Genomic DNA, 17,750 nt, shown 5'->3' on the forward strand with positions numbered 1-17,750 from the left:
CCGCGCACCGCCGCACCGCCGCCCGTCGCGGGACGGCTCCGGGCCGGGCCCCGCCGCGCCTCCGCCCCTGCCCCGCTCGGGGGCTCCGGGCGTCCCCGGGCCGCCCCCTCGCTCCCTCCGAGCGCGGCCCCTCCGGGGCTCCGCCGGCCGCTCCTCCCCTCCCGGCGGCGGCGGCATGGCCGCGGGGCCGCCAACGGGCTCTCCCCGGCGCTGTCCCGCCGCCGGGCACGGCCCGGGGCTCTTTGTTGCGCGGCGCTCCCTGCCGCCGGCTCGCCTCCTCGGCGCCGGCCCCGCGGCACCGGGCGCTGCCCCGCGGGGAGCCCCCGCACGGCGCTGGGGCGGCCGCGGGTCGGCGGGGCCCGGCCCGACCGCGTGACGCGAGGAGGGCGCGGCGCGGCCGCAGTGAGCGCGGGAGCGGCGCCGGGCGGAGGGGCGGGAGCGGCGCGGAGGGGGGCTCGGGGCGTCCGGCGTCCCCGCGAAGGGATCCTGAGCGGGAACGGCGAACGGCGCTGCTCCCTCTGAGCGCCCAGCTCACGCAGCGCCGCAGACGGCAGTAAGGAAGAGCAAGCAGAGCTTTTCTTTTTCAACTCTTTATTATGCAGAACATAGAATATAGTTGAATGGATTCTTTTTTCCAAGCAGTTTTTTTTTTTTTCTCCAGTTTTCTTTTAAAACATGCATTACCTTTTTAAAGTCAGTGTACCATCCATTTATCCTTCCCCTGTCCACTCAGCATCCAACCTCATGTTAATCCCCAGTGTAAAAAAAACTAGACATCTGGCATAAAATATCTGGGGGGGAGCCCATTTAAAAATTTTATCTAAAATGTCTTATCTACAAAAGAATCCGATAGATATGTACATTATAGCAACACAGAGGCATAGGAACACAGTGCAATTCAGGATTAAGTGCCGTGACTCGGTAACGCTGCCCAGGGCTCGTGGAAACGTGGGCCACCATTGGCTTCGGGCAGATGGCCCAGAGCCTCAGGCTCCAGTGCTGCTCACCTCTCGCTGCTCTGACAGCAGAGGCTGGGGCTGTAGTTAGCTCAGTACACCGTTAGGGGGTAGCAGAAACGCTGTCTGGACAGTATGAGATTCGGCAAATAAAAATAAAAACCAGCTGCTCTGGTGCACATTTTACATCACCGAGGGTATTTCTGGAACTACACCAACCTGTGACATACTCAGGTGAGACCCAGTCACCTCCTACTGAAATCGTTGCTGGCTGCCACTGCTGCTGACATCCCCAACCCTCTCAGTTATCCTCGTGCTCGCAGCAGCCCAAGGTCAGTCACCAATGTTTGCTACATAGGAATATCAGTGCAGAGCTGCACTGTTTTTGGCCTTCAATATGCACCTCCCTGCTCCTTAACAGCTGCTGCCTGGGCTCAGAAAGCAGAGCAGGACCTTTCCCCTCACAAGGAAACAGGAGCACGTATTGCTTAGCTAAGAGCACAGAGTATTCTTACGTGGGTTAAAATCTACTGCATCTTCCAAGGTCTGCTTTAATTTTAATTCTTCATACCAAGAGTCACAGTTTAAGGCCTTCAACACACACCACAGTCATCAACTCCTACACCCACCCCTTCTGGGGATGTAAACTGTCTGCAACAAACACCTCTCCTCTGTCCCAGACAAAGCACAGCACAGCACTCACACAAACATGGCTGCGCTCTAAATTCACAACCCAACCCTTGAACAGACAATCTGTGAGACAGGGAATGCTTCCAGGAACACAAGCCATCACAATGACATATGAGGCTCTGGGTTTTGTTTTCTTCCTCTTCAAATCACCTTTGAGTAACACAGGCCATTTGACTGGTGCTTTCCCAACCAGTGGTCCAACACCAGGTGCAGCTCTGAAGTCAGCAATTCCCCTGCTGAGGGATGAGTATGAGGCATTCACTGACAGCTCAGTGCTTCACCACCATCAGAACAGATCACAACTACCTCTGAGCTCCAAACAGAAGCTGCAAGCCACACAGATCCTGGCGAGCTTGGCTTTCACAGGGTGCATACGAACTGCAGCCCTTTTCACTAAGCAATTTACTCAGTGCAGAATAAATCTGCACAAGTTCCATTCTGTGATGAATTGAGGGAGTGCATGCACTCCAAATATAATGCTGCAAGATGTTCTCTCAGATGAAACAGACATGCTCACAGCTCTTCTCTAACCTCTCCTACGATCTGCCTGAATAGATAATATGGCTTCTGGTGAGAAGACAGGAATAAGTAAAGGAAGTTTTGGAGGCAAAGAAATAAATATTTGCACAGAAGTAGTATTTGATTACTTGGCAGGGAAAAGTTTTAGAGAAGTATCCCTTTGGGGCACTGAAGTTGCATTCCTACCTTAAGGATCCTTGTTCCAGTACTCATGAAAGATCCCTGTACACTGAGAATTACTGATGACCAACTACCCCCTTCTCCACCCCTGCTGTATCAGGAAATCAGATTTCCTTCATCCACACAGCACAGGGCTGGATCACCGATTTCACTGGAACACTCCCCTTTCCTGTTCTATGTGAAGGTGCAGCAGGTTCCACTTCTACATTCTATAAAGAGACAGCAAAAGAGGACAGATGATGCAATTCCTTCACTAAATGACTTTATCACCCTAAGATGCTTGGTTGGTTCACTCCTGAGATTTTGCCTAAAGCAAAAGCATACTACACCACCAAACCAAGAACCAGAATAGTTCTAAAGATGCTACTTCAAGGGGAAAAAAAAACAACACAGAAACTGAAAGAATTAAATACACTGTATACACATATTATACATAAGTTCACATCTTGTGTAAAAAAAAACAAAAGCAATTAAAAAAAGCAGCCCTGAATATTTGGTTACAAACACAAACAGAAAAAAAAACCCACCCTACTTTGTTTCCACTCTGCCAAAGAACTAAAAAAAAAATTAGAAAAAACACGAATCAGGCTCCTCAAGACAAAGGTCTCTGATTTGCAAAGGCCAGATTTTAACAAGCACCAGATCTCACACTTTTCACTGATCTGGGAAATAAGAGTCTCTATTTTCTTAAAAGAATACAATCAGCAGCTTCTGAACTCTTCACTCAGCTCAGCAAAATCTTTCTTGCTGAGTTCTTTGGAGAGGTATGGGGAAGGTAACTACTGTATATTTACAAATCAGTTTAGACAATGTACAGTACAGGGCAAAATCCTTTGTTCAAAAGCAGCCTTCATTTTCCTTTGAATTTTGTCCCTCTTAAGAAATACCAGGAGACATTTTCAATTAGAATGTCTCAAAGAAGTTGGCAGGGACTGGAGTCTATTTCTCAAGTAGCTTTTCTTCCTTTGTGATCTCTCAAGATTGGTTCTTTCCTTTTGTCCTAACAGTAGAAATGAATGGAGATGGATTTCTAGTCAGTACATAAATATCAGATCAGCAGTCTTCCCTATACACCACAGTGACAGTGTGCATGCTATAGGCTTACCTACCACAAACCAGTAGTGGTCTGCTCCTTCACCTGTGGGAGCAGAGTGTTTCAATAGGTATGAAATGATTTTCCTGGCTTTCAAGCTCAGTGAATTGTTTACACAATAATGCTCTACGTCAGACTTATTCATTTTCAGGAGCAGTTTTATCAGGTACCAGAGTTCAGCAAAGCAGGTTCCCCTGAATAACCGCCTTCTGGGGATGTTAAGGTGGGAAATGTTGCTTTCCCAAAAGGACATGGCAACGAAACGTGACTAAGTAGTTTGCAAATGCTACTAATGGCCTGAATGATTTCTGAAATGTCTTTGAAACCTGGAATTCAAAGTCCTATGCAGACAGTGTAACACAGCAGAAAAATACTTAAAGGCTGAAGTTTAGCATGAACACCATCTCCTCAAACAAGTACAACTGGACAAGCACAACTGGAATTCCAACATGGTGACTTATAATTTTAAAACACTGACAGTTCCAGACACATTACATAGGAGTTACTTGAATTATTGAGATTCATTCAGCCATTTTCCTCCTGTCCAAAAATAAGTTGCCCTAAAACTGAATTTCAAGAACAAGATTAAGACTGGAGACTTATACTATCTGCCGTAACCCATCTTTAACTTAACACATCACAAGGGTCAAATTGGCTGACCATGCTGCAGATACAAGCATGCTGTACATCTTGGAAGGCTCAACAGCTCCCCACTGACCCATAGCCTATGTCTCTGAGTCAGCTGGTTTTGTCAGCTCAAGCTGTTCCAGGATTGAGTCAACAGTATCAGGAGTGGAGTCAGGAAGGGGGATTCCTGCACTGACCTCCTCTTGTTCCCTGCTACAACCAAGAAAGGAAAAGAACAATTCTTTGAGGTAAAGCTGCTTCAAGTCAGAAAGCAGGTCATCTGCTGGAATATTAGAGCTTGTCCTGGGCAGAATGCAGGTGAGAAAGGTCGAATGTTAAAGTAAGCTCACGTAAGAGCTGCAGTTCACTGTGTGGCTGAACAAATGAGATTACTTCATAGCTGGCAAGGCTGTAACATGCAGGTTACAGACTTCTTGGGCTGCACAAACTTTGCTCCAGAAGGCCAGCAAATCAGCATTAGGGGACCGAAACAGAAATGGTTAACCCAAACCTAATCTGAAAGCAGTTTTAATTCTCATCTAATTAAATTTCTGAAATGCAATGCTAGAAGTCAAAACAGTGTTTCTAATTTTAGCTATCTTAAAAAGATCTACAAAGATGTGAAGATACAATGTAAAAGAGAAACCAATTCTGCTTTAATCAACAAAATGTATTTGCAGAACTGCTTGGTTCCAGTGACCAAAGAGCTCTTTCCCTGTTACTTGCAAGAATGAACATATAATAACTTATATAAACACCACATTACTTTGAACTGCAGTTTGCTTTAAGATGAAGAATTTGTTTAAAAACCTCTGCAAAGAACATCATGCTAACCCAAACCCAAATTATGCAATGTTAAAGCACTAGTATTTCTGCAGATAATCTGTATGTCTGGAAGGAGGAAGGAGTATGTAAAAAGGAAAAACAAAACACACCAAAAACTATACTGCAACTGATCCTGGTTGTAACATTTTTGGTATCACTTAAACAATCCATTTTGCTCACTGAAAGAACTCAAGATGCAATGACTATGCTATAGTCCATCTCCAAGTTGTGTTAAAGCAAAGGAGGCTATTCAAAACTTTGATCAGAGTAGGACAGTGTGCAATTTGGAAAGAAAAGATTCTTAACAGCAATTGGCTCAGTGAACATTCATTTGATCCCACAGTAACAGAAATACAAAAAAAACCCAGCTCAAACTAATTACAATTGTGAAGACATTTGCTCTTCAGGGAAAGCCTACATAGACATGATATGCAGCTACCAACTGGGACTTTGCTGGCTAGCTGAAACATTTTGATACAGATCCAAGCTGCTCATACTCCCTGCATAAAAGCCTTGTACAACAAGAACATCCCATACATGACAAGAAACCGTGAATTAGTGTGGCAGAGGGTAGCAATCATTCTTTCACACATCTGTATGAGATAAGTAGTTCTAAACCACTGTGTAAGTCTGCTTATTCAGAGGTTCTAGACTTAACAAGCAGCAGCACACTTCCTATAGTTTACTTAATTCCAAGAACATCTTTCCAGAACCTAGCAGCTACTAGATACGCTTGTATTTCATACTAGTTCTAAAGCAAAGACAAAGTAACGTGAAGATGAGAAACCAAGAAAGCAATACACTTAAAAAAACCCAACAAAATACAGAAGTATATCAGACAAAAGACAAGTCATCCCCATTTTAAAATTCACTAACAACAATAAAATCTCTCCATCACTTACCCTATATGAAGAGGACAATTACTGTCAAACCCAGGAGGCAATCTGGTATCCATACTGGGAAGGAAAAGTAGTTAGAGTCCCAGAAGTCTTACTGCCTGAGACTTGTATAACTAAATAATGTTTGGGAACAATGGTCCTGTCAGTGACGTGTCAGCAACACATTTATTTTAAAAAAAGCTATATTCAAGTTTTAAGCAAGTAACGGCAAAAGAAAAAAGCTTTGGTTGATTATCAATCTTGTTAAATATGTCAAAGTTAGCAATCAACAGTTTCTCTAGGAAGTCTCCAATCAACAGACAGGTCAGCTCACCTCTTACTACAAGTTCAGACATGTAGCAGTGACACTGGAAATGCTGCCATGCCAGCATCACGCATGCTCACAACATCTCAGCCAGCATCTGGGAGGCTACTGGTGCATACAAAAACTGAGCTGATCAGCCACAGCCAACGTGGATTGCTGTGAACTTATTGAGACAATAAATAAAAAAAGCAACATGAAGAAATAAAGCCAAGCACCTCTAGGGCCAGACCCTGAAGACACATGAATCAAAGCTTTTTTTTTTTTTTCCTCCTTCTCCTCTCTCTATTTACAAAATGCCATTTAGAGTTGATGGTGGCCACTTCAGTATTGTGAGGAAATGTCTTTTACACTAAGCAGTCAGAAGTGTGTTGTTCACAGACTGTGGCCTGCATGCCAGAGTGTCCCACGGGGTATGTCCCTCCCACCAAGGCGTATGGAGGGAGCTCAGTCTTCTGTTTCTTCATATGTCGTCTCATCAAATGGCCGGTCCAAGAGAGGTACCAAACGGTGACGGGAATATTTAAGTTGCAAAAGGTCCCCAACTTCATTGATTTCTTTTAAAGCCTGAGAAAGAGACCACAGTGTATCAGCAGGAGAAACAGATGCAAGAAAGCTATCAGCACATCTTCCTTTTTCCATGCCCACAAGCCAAGTGGAAATTTACCAGACTAGAATGATGTAGCATCAGGTACGCACAACTTTTTTGTTTTAATATTTGGCTTTAATATTTTAATATTGTGTTTAAAATTACTTGTGCCACTCACTTCCAAACCAAGTGAGTGGCACAAGTAATTTCACCAACAGTGACTCTGAACATACCTGACTATTCCAACTCCAAAGCACAAATATAGCAGCTAGCACTACTACTTTATTTTTCACTGTCAGTCCAATTAAAGCCATGCCTGTCCATACACAGATCAGTTGAGAAAAGCATTCCTTCCTTTCTAGGGGGGTTAATATAGCTGAAACAGAAAAACGTACTCAGAGGTTTGATGCCTCTTTTTCTATCGTTCAGTATGAAAATACTTTGTGTGTTGGTATACTATCTACTACTAAAATACCATAATTTTTATATTACAAGACAGTGAAAACCAGCCTATTTTATGTTAGCAGCTTTTCTTGGTGTATTTTAAAATATCTGTATTTCATTAGACTGAGTTAGCCTATGTATAACTAGAGATGCGCTAAGTATTGTATGGGATGTTTTTTGTCAAGGAATGAAAAGCCATTCTGTGTAGGATCCCAAGCATTTTTTTCCATCTGGAAAGAAGCTTTCTCTAACTGTGACCATAGAGGGACACCTAGCCAACTGGTAGCCAAGAGCACTGCTAATGAGCTTGCAAAACCTTTCACCATGTGACCTGAATGCTAACCATATGAAGTTCTACAGAAGTCAAGCACCTGCTAGCATAAGAGATGAGGAAACTCCCTGCTCAGATAATCACAGAATCACAGAACGGCCAGGGTTGGAAGGGACCTCAAGGATCACGAATCTCCAACCCCCCTGCCATATGCAGGGCCACTAACCTCCTCATTCAATACTAGACCAGGCTGTCCAGGGCCCCATCCAATCTGGCCTTGAACACCTCTAGGAACAGGGCATCCACAACCTCTCTGGGCAGCCTGTTCCAGAACATCACCACTCTCATAGCAAAGAACTTCCCCCTGACATCCAACCTAAATCTTCCCTCCCTCAACTTCAAACCATTTCCCCTTGTCCTGCTGCTATCTACCCTTTCAAAGAGTTGAATCTCCTCTATAATGATGCAATCTCTTTTATAAGACACTGGCTCACAGTAGAATTTGTTAGAAGTCAGACCTTAAGCTTCTATTTCTCTGGAGACCATCCCTGGAACAAGGTGGTAAAAATAAGTCAGCTGCTGAAGACAAATGTGCAACAGTATGCCATGCTAATTAGCTATCTTATCCATGGTGAGTGACAAAGGTATGTGCAGAAGATGACTTCCAACTTAAGTGACATTTCTGAACTCCCAAGGTTGGCATTCTGCACTCCCTTACATTTTAGATTTGTTCAGATAGGTATGTTCAGCATTCTTTCAGAATGCCACTAATTCAACAACAACACTCCACTTTTAACATGTTCAGGGTCAAATGCCTGTCGCTTGAGAATAGCTGGCAGATGGAGGTTAATATCCCTACACGCTTTTCCTTCCTGGATGAATAGTCCAAGTTCTTATTTCTTTAAACAATGGCCCCTCATGCTTGTTATATCTGGCAGCAAGAACCTCTCCATTCTAAAATCTGGGGGAATGACAAGACCAGAAGTTAGACCTCAATAAAAACAAAACCAAACAAGAGCGTGGGCATAGTTTGCTAAAGCTTAAAGTAAAGACCCCATATGGAAACAATTTAAGGTTAATTTCTGTTGAAAGAGTCTGTTAACTGTTATTCTTGAATGCAGATTTAGGATTTTATTAATTTAAAACAAAAAAGGACCATGTGACTAACGAAGACTACAAAGGAAATGGCATTGGTGAAACTCTGATTTCAAGAGTGTAATATATATTTTTCATCACTAAAAAGAAAGTACCAATCCACAGGGATGCAGGTTATGAGGGACCTCACTCTGATCTTGAGCCAAACATTTTCAGGCAAGAAAGTTTTATTTACATAAAATGGTTAAAATTGTAACTGAGAACTGTTCCCCATCACATGGTTTTATTTAATAAGAACAAGGAAGCATTACAAATATCAAGCATACAAGTATACATCTTATACAAGTATAAGATAAGCTTCTCCTCCTCTTGCTCTGTACTCAGATTAATTTTGTTTACAAAAAATGCTGCAATAACAGCATTAGTATCCATGCACACATGAATGGGCTACCAAGTTCTCTGTAGCACTGACTTGTGGAAACTGTGCCAGCTCTCTCCACTTCTACTCACTTCATTTATTTTCCTCTTGGATATCGTTGCCACAGTTCAGCAGAGGGAACCCATCTGACCATGGTCTTAATTACTAGCTGCCTGAAGCTGATTCTGTTTCACTGTGTCAGCAGAAAAGCAGAACACAGTCACTGACACAAAGACTTGCTACTTATTAACTCCACTTGCCAGTGTTCTGGGTTCAGGGCATACAGTCACTTCAAACTTTGAAGCACTTCATGCCAACTTGGAACAAAGCGTTCATATACCAAGCTAAAAATCAAGATTTCTTCATTCACTTCAGAATTCATACATTTTGTCCTAGATTAATTTTCTTAAGCAGACAAACCCTAATATATTAAACAAGCATTTTCCTTGGTTTGGAGCATTTAGCACCTAGAGATACACTCTAGAAGTGAGTCCTCAGAGCTAAACACACAAAACTTTCTGGAAAGCTAGAAGACGTGTAAGTACACTGATAAGAAAAGAGCACTTTTTAAAGCAGAATAATAAAAATTGCAGATTTAGAAGAGAGCAAGTATAGTGCTTAAAAACACCCTATGAAACCAGCCTGCTATGGTAAAGACTCCAGTTAGTCACCAGGAGAAGACAGACTAGCAGACACAAGATGGTGCGATTGCTCAGATAGCATCAGCACATCAAGTTTGCGCAGTTTAAGATGCAGGAATATGATTTCAGAGACTTACATTTTCTTTTTTTTCCCTCCTTCCACCTATTTCCCATTCATTCTCCCGTGTCTACCTGATCAGAAGCTATTGCTCCCTCATTTGTTTCAGTGCACTTATTTCTATTGCTATGTTCCAAGTAATTTAAGTCTAATATAACTGATTTTACAATGGAGAAAAGGAAGAGAAGGAGAGAGCTCTCAAAAACTACCATTTCAGAATTATTTAAAACAGAAACAATTTACTTAGCGTAATTACAGGAAAAGTAACAGGACAAGTAGCTGGGAAAGAACCCCTTTAACAGCTGGTTGTTGGAGTGTCAGGGTGGAATCTTTCAGGTCTTAAAGGCAGAAGTAGTTTGAAAGTAACAAGTACAGCACACCACAGATATAAAGCAAGTTGTTCTACTGGTACAGAGCTGCAGTTCCTCTGATCATATTCTTGTCTTTCCTCAAGCACCTCTTCCAATCAACCATCACCTTTCACAGAGCTAGTTGAGAATGTCACTATGCTCCCATTTAACAAAGGAAAAAACAATGTCTTGAGGGAATACGACCATCTCTCCTGCATATCTGAAATGGGAAGAAATCCCTGAAATTTACTGAATTTGTTCTGTTTGATTTGTTGGAAATGGTGTCCACTCTATTACAGACTACTCTGAACATTAGGTTTAATTAATTTGTATACCAAACATGGAACCATTCTTTAAAAAAAAACAACACAACAAAAGAACCCACAAAAACTAGAATTGTTATCTCTGTTTACAGAAGACACGAGCAAGACAGAGACAAGACACTTACCGTATCGAGCATCTCTTTGGTATGAGCTGCAGACAAACAGAATCTGGCTCTGGACTCGATGATGGGAGTTGCAGGGAAGCCTACAACCACAACACCAATGTTCCGCTTTAGCATCTCACGCCCAAACGCACTGCCAAAAAAAAAAAAATCAAGGAAAATTGGTCAGAATGATACCTGTAGAGACAGAGCAGTGACAGCACAAAGGTCTTAGTATGTTTACCTATACACGCCTTTGTTAAACAAGCCTGTAACACCACGAGTTGGAGCTTCCAGTTCTTTCTCATGGAGGTAGAACATTTAATTACAAAGGCTCTCTTTAATTCAATCCCAAGGTGGTCTTCCTCAAAAGCTTTCACTGTATTAAGTTCTAACAAAGCTGAAAGATTATATGTGGTAGAAGCTGGTCTTTTGGCAGGCTCTTTCTAAATGGATTTGTAACCTAAGCTTGAAAATCCTTCTGATAGGAAACAGGAACTAAGGCTCAGAAGTTTGACTATATGAGGAATGCCCCCTGCTGTAATATCCCAAAACAAATGCTTCTGCTATTTCAAAATTGTTTGTTTCTACCAATTAAATTCAATTGAGGCACATTACAGAGCCACAGGATGTAGTGCTTTTTTAAGTGCTTATCATGGGAACACTCAAATTGCAAGAAAACAAACAAACACAACCATCTAATCTGATGCCAAACATTTTTAAGAAAGATGCAAAAATCTCTATATGTGAATGAGAACAAGCTTTGCCACTACATGCCATGTTTCAAAACAGTCTTTCTTTACATTTAGAAAAGTCTTAATATTCTTGTACATGCTAACTTTAAAGCAGACGGACAAAAAAAACCTGTTAAACCTACCCAATTTTTGCTGGCATGTACAGCATCAGAGGCACAACAGGGGAATCTTCATTTCCATAGATGATAAAGCCCATCTCTTTCAGTCGTCTCCTGAAATACCTTGTGTTCTCTGCTAGCTGCTGCACGCACTCTCTCCCTAGAAAAGAAATGAAGACAAGACAATAGACACAACATTCATAAACCACACGTGTAACTGCAGCACAAGATCTCTTCTCACTTAGGTACAGACTACAAATGCACAACTTGTGCTTACAGAAGTGTTACAATTAAACGCAAACTAGAATTCAGTTTCTTCTTTCTCTTTTAATCAAGATTAATTGCTCATTTTCTGATAATGCTGTTACTGAATGGAGAAGAACAAGCATAACTGTCAAATCCACCCCCCCTAATTTTTCCATACCTGCATTGTATCAAGAGATACAAAGCTGGCAAAACAGTACAGTGAGCTGCTTTTAAACAAGCTGCAAAGTTTGCTCAAAATTCACTGATACCTGTATGTTAAAGAATGGTTTGCTTATAGTTTGAATAGCTAGTGAATATTAATCAGCTGGGGCTTCTCACCATATATTTTCCTGCCTGTCTGTATTTATGGAATTACCACATACCTCTTAGATCTGCCTGCTGAACTGATTGAGCGGCTGCTCCATAACCTTTCTCACTGAAAGCAAGCTGGGCTTAAATTAAACAGATTACCTCTGATAATCCAGCTCATTATGCACAAGCAGCAGCAGCCAATTTATTATGTTATCAGCCAATTTTGAATTGATTTTTTTGGACATTTGGCAAAATTCGTACACAGGACATTAGACTGCCAGTAAAATTCCAATATTGCAGATACTCAGATATGCATGGAACAACCTATTTATCAGCTAAATTCTAACCCAGCACAGTGTATTACTTTTCTGTATTGCCCAGGAAAAGATCCGCACCATCTTTCCTAAGCAGTTGACAATAATGCATTTCTGATTAGCTAGTATTCTAATGCGCTTAAGAGATTAAACACTATGCCACTGACAAGACAACGATAGGTAACATTTATAATTACTTGTCTCTTGTCCACACAGTATATTTTTTGGATAATTGATCATCAAGACATCACCTTCACCAAATGAGTAATTCATATACTTAAGCACTAAATCTACAGCAGTGCTGATGTTACCACAGTGAAGTTGGCTGCTAGATATTAATAGCCCCCCTTTAAAGCTGTAGATAACATAAAGGCAATTACCAAAACGAATGCCAAGCCTCAAAGAAACATTCACACCCACATAACTATGCTCCAAGCCAGAACAAATGTAGTTTTAAGAACCTATACACTTTTCGTAGCCAAGAGTATCAGACATTCCACCCACCACCATGCAATCAAAGGCAAAATCCCATCAAAGAATCGTAACAAAAAGGAATGAAACCTGTTAAGTTTGCAAAACAGGGTCTGTTATTTGTGGGCAGGAGCTGGTACTTTTAATTGTACTTGCTGCCATTTAAAACTTCCCTTCTCCTCCATTATTAGCTTGCTTTCTTAATCTTTTATCCCCTAGAGTTTCTAGAGAAGCTTAATTTTTCTTCCCTTCTTCACCCCAAATCAGCAAGACTTCATTAAAATGCATCTCATGTTTATAAAACATACTTCGTAACCGGCTCACATTAGATCAAATCCTCTAGCTGAGATTCAGCTTTTTCCTATGTTTTCAAACTAATGACTTGGTTATTCAGATACCCCAGCCTGCCATGTTTTGTTGTGCTTGTTAAACCTCACAAAACCCTAAAAGAAAAGATCCCACAAACAAAGAATCAAACTAGGCCTAGTCCAGAAGACAAGAGATAGCAGGCTAAATGGCATTACTTGCATTTCTAACGTTCAGGCAAACAATAAAACCACAAATGGCTAAGGACAGCTTAGAAGAGCAACCTATTACAAAGAAAAAAATGCTACCATGGTATCTCCTGTGAAAGCTGCATCTGCTTGTCCCTGTACAGAAATGCACAACTTTTGACAACATTTCATGTCAGTAATTCTGTCAAAGTAAACATGAAATTTCACGGCTGCAGGAGCACTAAGATAACATACACTGCTGGATGTAACTGCTGTGATCTGCCCCTCTTCCACAGCCAAGAATGCAGATTCTCCCATACCACACAGCACAGAGTTTACAGTACACTTAAGCAGGAGGTGAAACTTCCTCACCTTCATAGTTTTCCAAATTGCCAGGAACCTTCCAGGCTAAAGGTGAAAAAGCAACCTTAATTTGTAGTTGGCAACCGCTTCACAGTCTTCCATAAACTCTTTCTCATAAAATGAGTTAATGATTCTAGATTTGTCCTTACAGATTGAAGAGTGCTTTGAGATATGAGTTTCATGCACAGCTCTCTACAGAGACATAAGCAACTACTAAAGCAACAGACATATCTTGAAGACAGTTGCATTCTTCAAAGGCTTGTGGCCTGAGAAGCTTGTCAGCTTTTACTCTGCTCCAGAGCTGTCAGTTTAATTAAGTGATTCTCTCTCTTAAAACTTGTTGCCACAACCACAACAAAATTACTGAGATCATAAAAGCATATCCAGTGGTGACTTCTCAGTACCAACCATGCATCGCTACCACTGAGAAACAATGGCAGTTGTGGTGAATGAAGTCAAGCATGCAGATAGCATGAACAAGAACCTGGCAGAGATTCCTCTAGCTTCCCTTCTTCCTGTACTGTATGCAGTTCTCCTCTGCACATCATCAAGCTTAGTTTTCTACACTAATATAAAATTCTGCACTTGAAGTCTTTTACAGTGAGGGTGGTGAGGCACTGGAACAGGTTGCCCAGAGATGTGGTTGATGCCCTGTGTTCCTGAAAGCTTTCAAGGCAAGGCTGGACCAGGCAGTGTGCAACCTGATCTAGTTGTGCACATCCCCGTTCAGAGGAGCTGAACTAGATAACCTTTAAAGGTCCCTTCCAACTCTAAGGATTCTACAATTCCAAGAGGGATATCAAGTGTTATTTTGAATACGGTTTACAATATAAAGCAAAAAGCATACACCCCCAGTCTTAATCTTTGTTAATATGCGCTGGGATTCAGCCCCATTGGTGTAGCAGACTTCTACAGTTTTTCCCATGGGCTCCATGAGCACAAAGCTGAAGCACGCGCTGCATGGAGACAGCAGTGACCAGGTACCAGTGTTGCTAATTCCACACCTACCCAAACCACATTCAGGCATTCAGACAGATCTTTGAAAATCCCTTCCCAGTCCAGATGTTTTCTGAAGCTCAGAGCTCTGTCCACATCTACTCATCTGAAGGCCTAGAAAGACTGCCAAGCCTGCAACACTCCTCCAGCAGCTGGCTTTCCTGGCAGCGTGCAGCTTCATTTTAAGATCACTCAGAGAAGGCCTACTCAGACACCACCCTTGCCAATTGTTCTTGCACAGGAATTGTGCAACAGTTCTGGTAACATCCTTTAATCTAGGAAAGCGGAATGTGATGACCTTCAGGGGAAGGAAGAAAGAGAGGATTACTGGAATTGAATTCTTCAGAAGGCTGGAAAACTAGAATCCCTTATCACAGCAACTGATCTCAAGTCCCTTATGGGCCCTGTAAATAGCTTAAACTAACTACTGACAGACCTGTGTTGGAATTAGAGGTATTAGCTAATTACTTGTACTTTGCTTTTGTACCCTTTTACAAGTTTATTGCAGTTCTAACAAGATTGCTCTTGCAATTTAGTAAAACACGTATAGCAGTCAGGACATCATTTAACCTAGACCCTACATCTACCCCTCTAAAGAACATGCTACCATGGAATTAAAGGTCACATGCCATCAAAGGAGGAGAAACACACCCGCTTTACAGCCCTCAGCTCGAGCTGTAGTTGTGTGGATTCAGAGAAAGAAACAAGAACAGAGAAAAGAAATGCAACAACTACCTTTGCTCACGTAGTTAAAACAAGCTCAGTATTTACTGCTGACAGAGAAGAGACATGTGCTTTTACTTGACACAACCTAATACCAGTTCACGATGGCATCAGTCACTTTGAACCTACTCTGCTCATTTTCATACCAACAGACAGCTTGCTATACACACGAAGTGCAGAACACCCGACAGAGCTGCAGCTCCCTCCCCACCCCCAAGCATTATTAACCACATGCAAACTCCTACAGCAGCAGGACTGAGAGCTACTAAAAGCTCCTCTAACACTTTTGAGCTGCCCATAGCACTCGTGGTTGCTATCAACTCTACAAAGCCAAGAATGCCAGATGCATGCTTTCATATTTTTAAACTCTAAGCAAATTACTTGCCCATTCCATCAAGTGCAGAACCTCTGAAGCCTGATTTGACTGCAACAGGAGTGTTTTGTACTTCAGGTTGAGCCAATACACATAAGATGGATATCTACCATAACACTGGTGGAAAGTAAATCGGTATCTTTGCCAGAGGAGACTCTCACAGGTGACAGGGATGATATATCACCATGGTGACTACTGCTGTTTTATGGATCACATTATTCAAATAAACTTTAGCTATAGTGAAAACAATCTAAGAGATACTCAAGCAAGTATTTCTTCAAGAATTTTGAAGCAGAAGTTGATGCATACCGTAGTTATCTGCAGAATAAAAAATAACAATGAAAAAAATTTGCACATTCCAGCGCACCAAATCTAAACTCTTGCAGTGAGTTGGTTAAATACAAATAGTGACAATCATTCAGCCACGTTGCTCTTTAAACCACAGAAGCTTATGCTTAAACAGGATGTCCAAACACTGCAAGGATTCTTGGACAACTCTTTATTTAGTGAAAAAGCAGATTAATAAAAACTACCCAAGAATTTTTGCATGGGCAGGCTGAATATGTTAAAAAAAATAAAGCAAAAGATGGATCCCTTTTATATCTGAGTAACTTCTCAACTCCAAACTAAAAATAGTTTTTACAAAGAACAAAGACAACCTAGAATGTGTAGTAAAAACCCTACTACAAATATCTAATATTTGTAATACTTCTGTCATCTATTAAGGCTAATGAATAAGTTAACATAGACGGTATAGGACTCAAGGGAAAATTTAGTTCAACTAGGACACATTTGTTTTCCGCTCTTCTTATGATCTCAAGGCTGTAATTGGAAAACAATCACAAATCTGTCCTTCCAAACAATGCAACACTTCAACAGTGGGGCTTCATGAGAAATAAGACATGCTGCATTGTACACTAACTGTCTACTGACTGACACTGCACTCCTAGAGGAGGAAACCAACTTCAGGGAGGGGGTGAGTGGCACTCTGTCCCTCCAACCAAAAACAAAACCAATACCAACAAAACAAACAAAAAAATCCACCCCACAAGCAGGATTTTATTTGCTTGTTACACCAGGGATCACTGTCACCTGGTTCTGAAACAAAAATGTGTGAAACAGTAGCAAAGGAAGGTAAATGCTAAAGTTTTCAATTAATTCTTATATACAGGCTTCAAAGCAACCCAGCAAGGCACACCTATAAAATAGTTCCTGAGCAGTGAAACTTATCAGTATGCTAAAGCTCCAGTACAATTCTAATTGATCAGAAGATTTCAGTCAATGGAAAATATATCACATCAGACAACTATAATGAAATTACTATATACTTGTTCATTAACTAATTTTATAACTGCTCAACACACCTTTGATCCTGCATTCTTAATTCAACATATATTTTGTTGCCAACATGAACAACAAAGTTAAGCTGAGCAGTTTCATATCTCAATCTTCCATACCAGGTGAAGGCTAACACTTTTAGTTGTAATGATTAAATGAAAGACATAGGGAAAAAAAAAAAAGAAAAGATCTCTGGATATGAACAGATTGCTGTTCAGTACATGCAGAATTATTCCATTCTAAACAGACATCTGTTGCTCTAAGTACTCAGTCTCTTTGAAACAGCTGAAACTATAACAAAATGGAACATCCTCAGTCCTACTTTTTATATGTGATAAACACTAGTAAGTATTTGTAAGAATTCCCTGAGAACCTGCAATGATACTTTTTAATAGCAGCACACCGCCTCTGATAAGAAACAGCATGCATCTAATAAGTAGATTTTGAAGATTGGCTGCAGCATATTAAGTACATATTTTAAGTTACCAGAACTAAGTAAAGATCAGGGCATGTTAATCTTACACGAGATGGAAATTCTCCATTAATTTTTTGCAGATGAGATCTATAATGCAATTTGTTTCATACTTTTCAGGTGTATCCCACCTTATAAACTCTTGATAGTGCAGAGGTATGGAAGGTGAGAAGCCTTAAACCATCTACTGAGAGACGTACCATCCCTCATTTGTGGCAGAATCATTTCTCTTAGTATGGCTTATTTCAGTCAAGGAAGGAGTTTATCCCAGAGTAAGTTTACCCTGAGAAAAATCACACAATCACAGAATTGTAGGGGTTGGAAGGGACCTCTAGAAATCACTAGGTCCAACCCC

General features: G+C 41.3%; 1 protein-coding gene across 3 annotated transcripts in view; it reads right to left on the reverse strand.

Annotated features, from left to right (window-relative positions):
• Window positions 1-574: 574 nt before the first annotated feature.
• SPTLC2 (serine palmitoyltransferase long chain base subunit 2) overlaps window positions 575-17,750 on the reverse strand; it is a 64,954-nt gene continuing 47,778 nt past the window's right edge. For all 3 annotated transcript variants that reach the window (XM_031593138.2, XM_090141450.1, XM_090141451.1), the window contains 3 exons: window positions 11,318-11,453; window positions 10,465-10,594; window positions 575-6,657 (listed from right to left, as the gene is read on the reverse strand). In XM_031593138.2, the coding sequence (XP_031448998.2) occupies window positions 6,538-6,657; window positions 10,465-10,594; window positions 11,318-11,453 (386 nt within the window). In that variant the 3' untranslated portion in view covers window positions 575-6,537. The remainder of the gene's footprint in view (window positions 6,658-10,464; window positions 10,595-11,317; window positions 11,454-17,750) is intronic.

Source organism: Phasianus colchicus, chromosome 5, assembly GCF_987193195.1.
Source record: "Phasianus colchicus chromosome 5, bPhaCol1.hap1.1, whole genome shotgun sequence".
NCBI lineage: Eukaryota > Metazoa > Chordata > Aves > Galliformes > Phasianidae > Phasianus > Phasianus colchicus.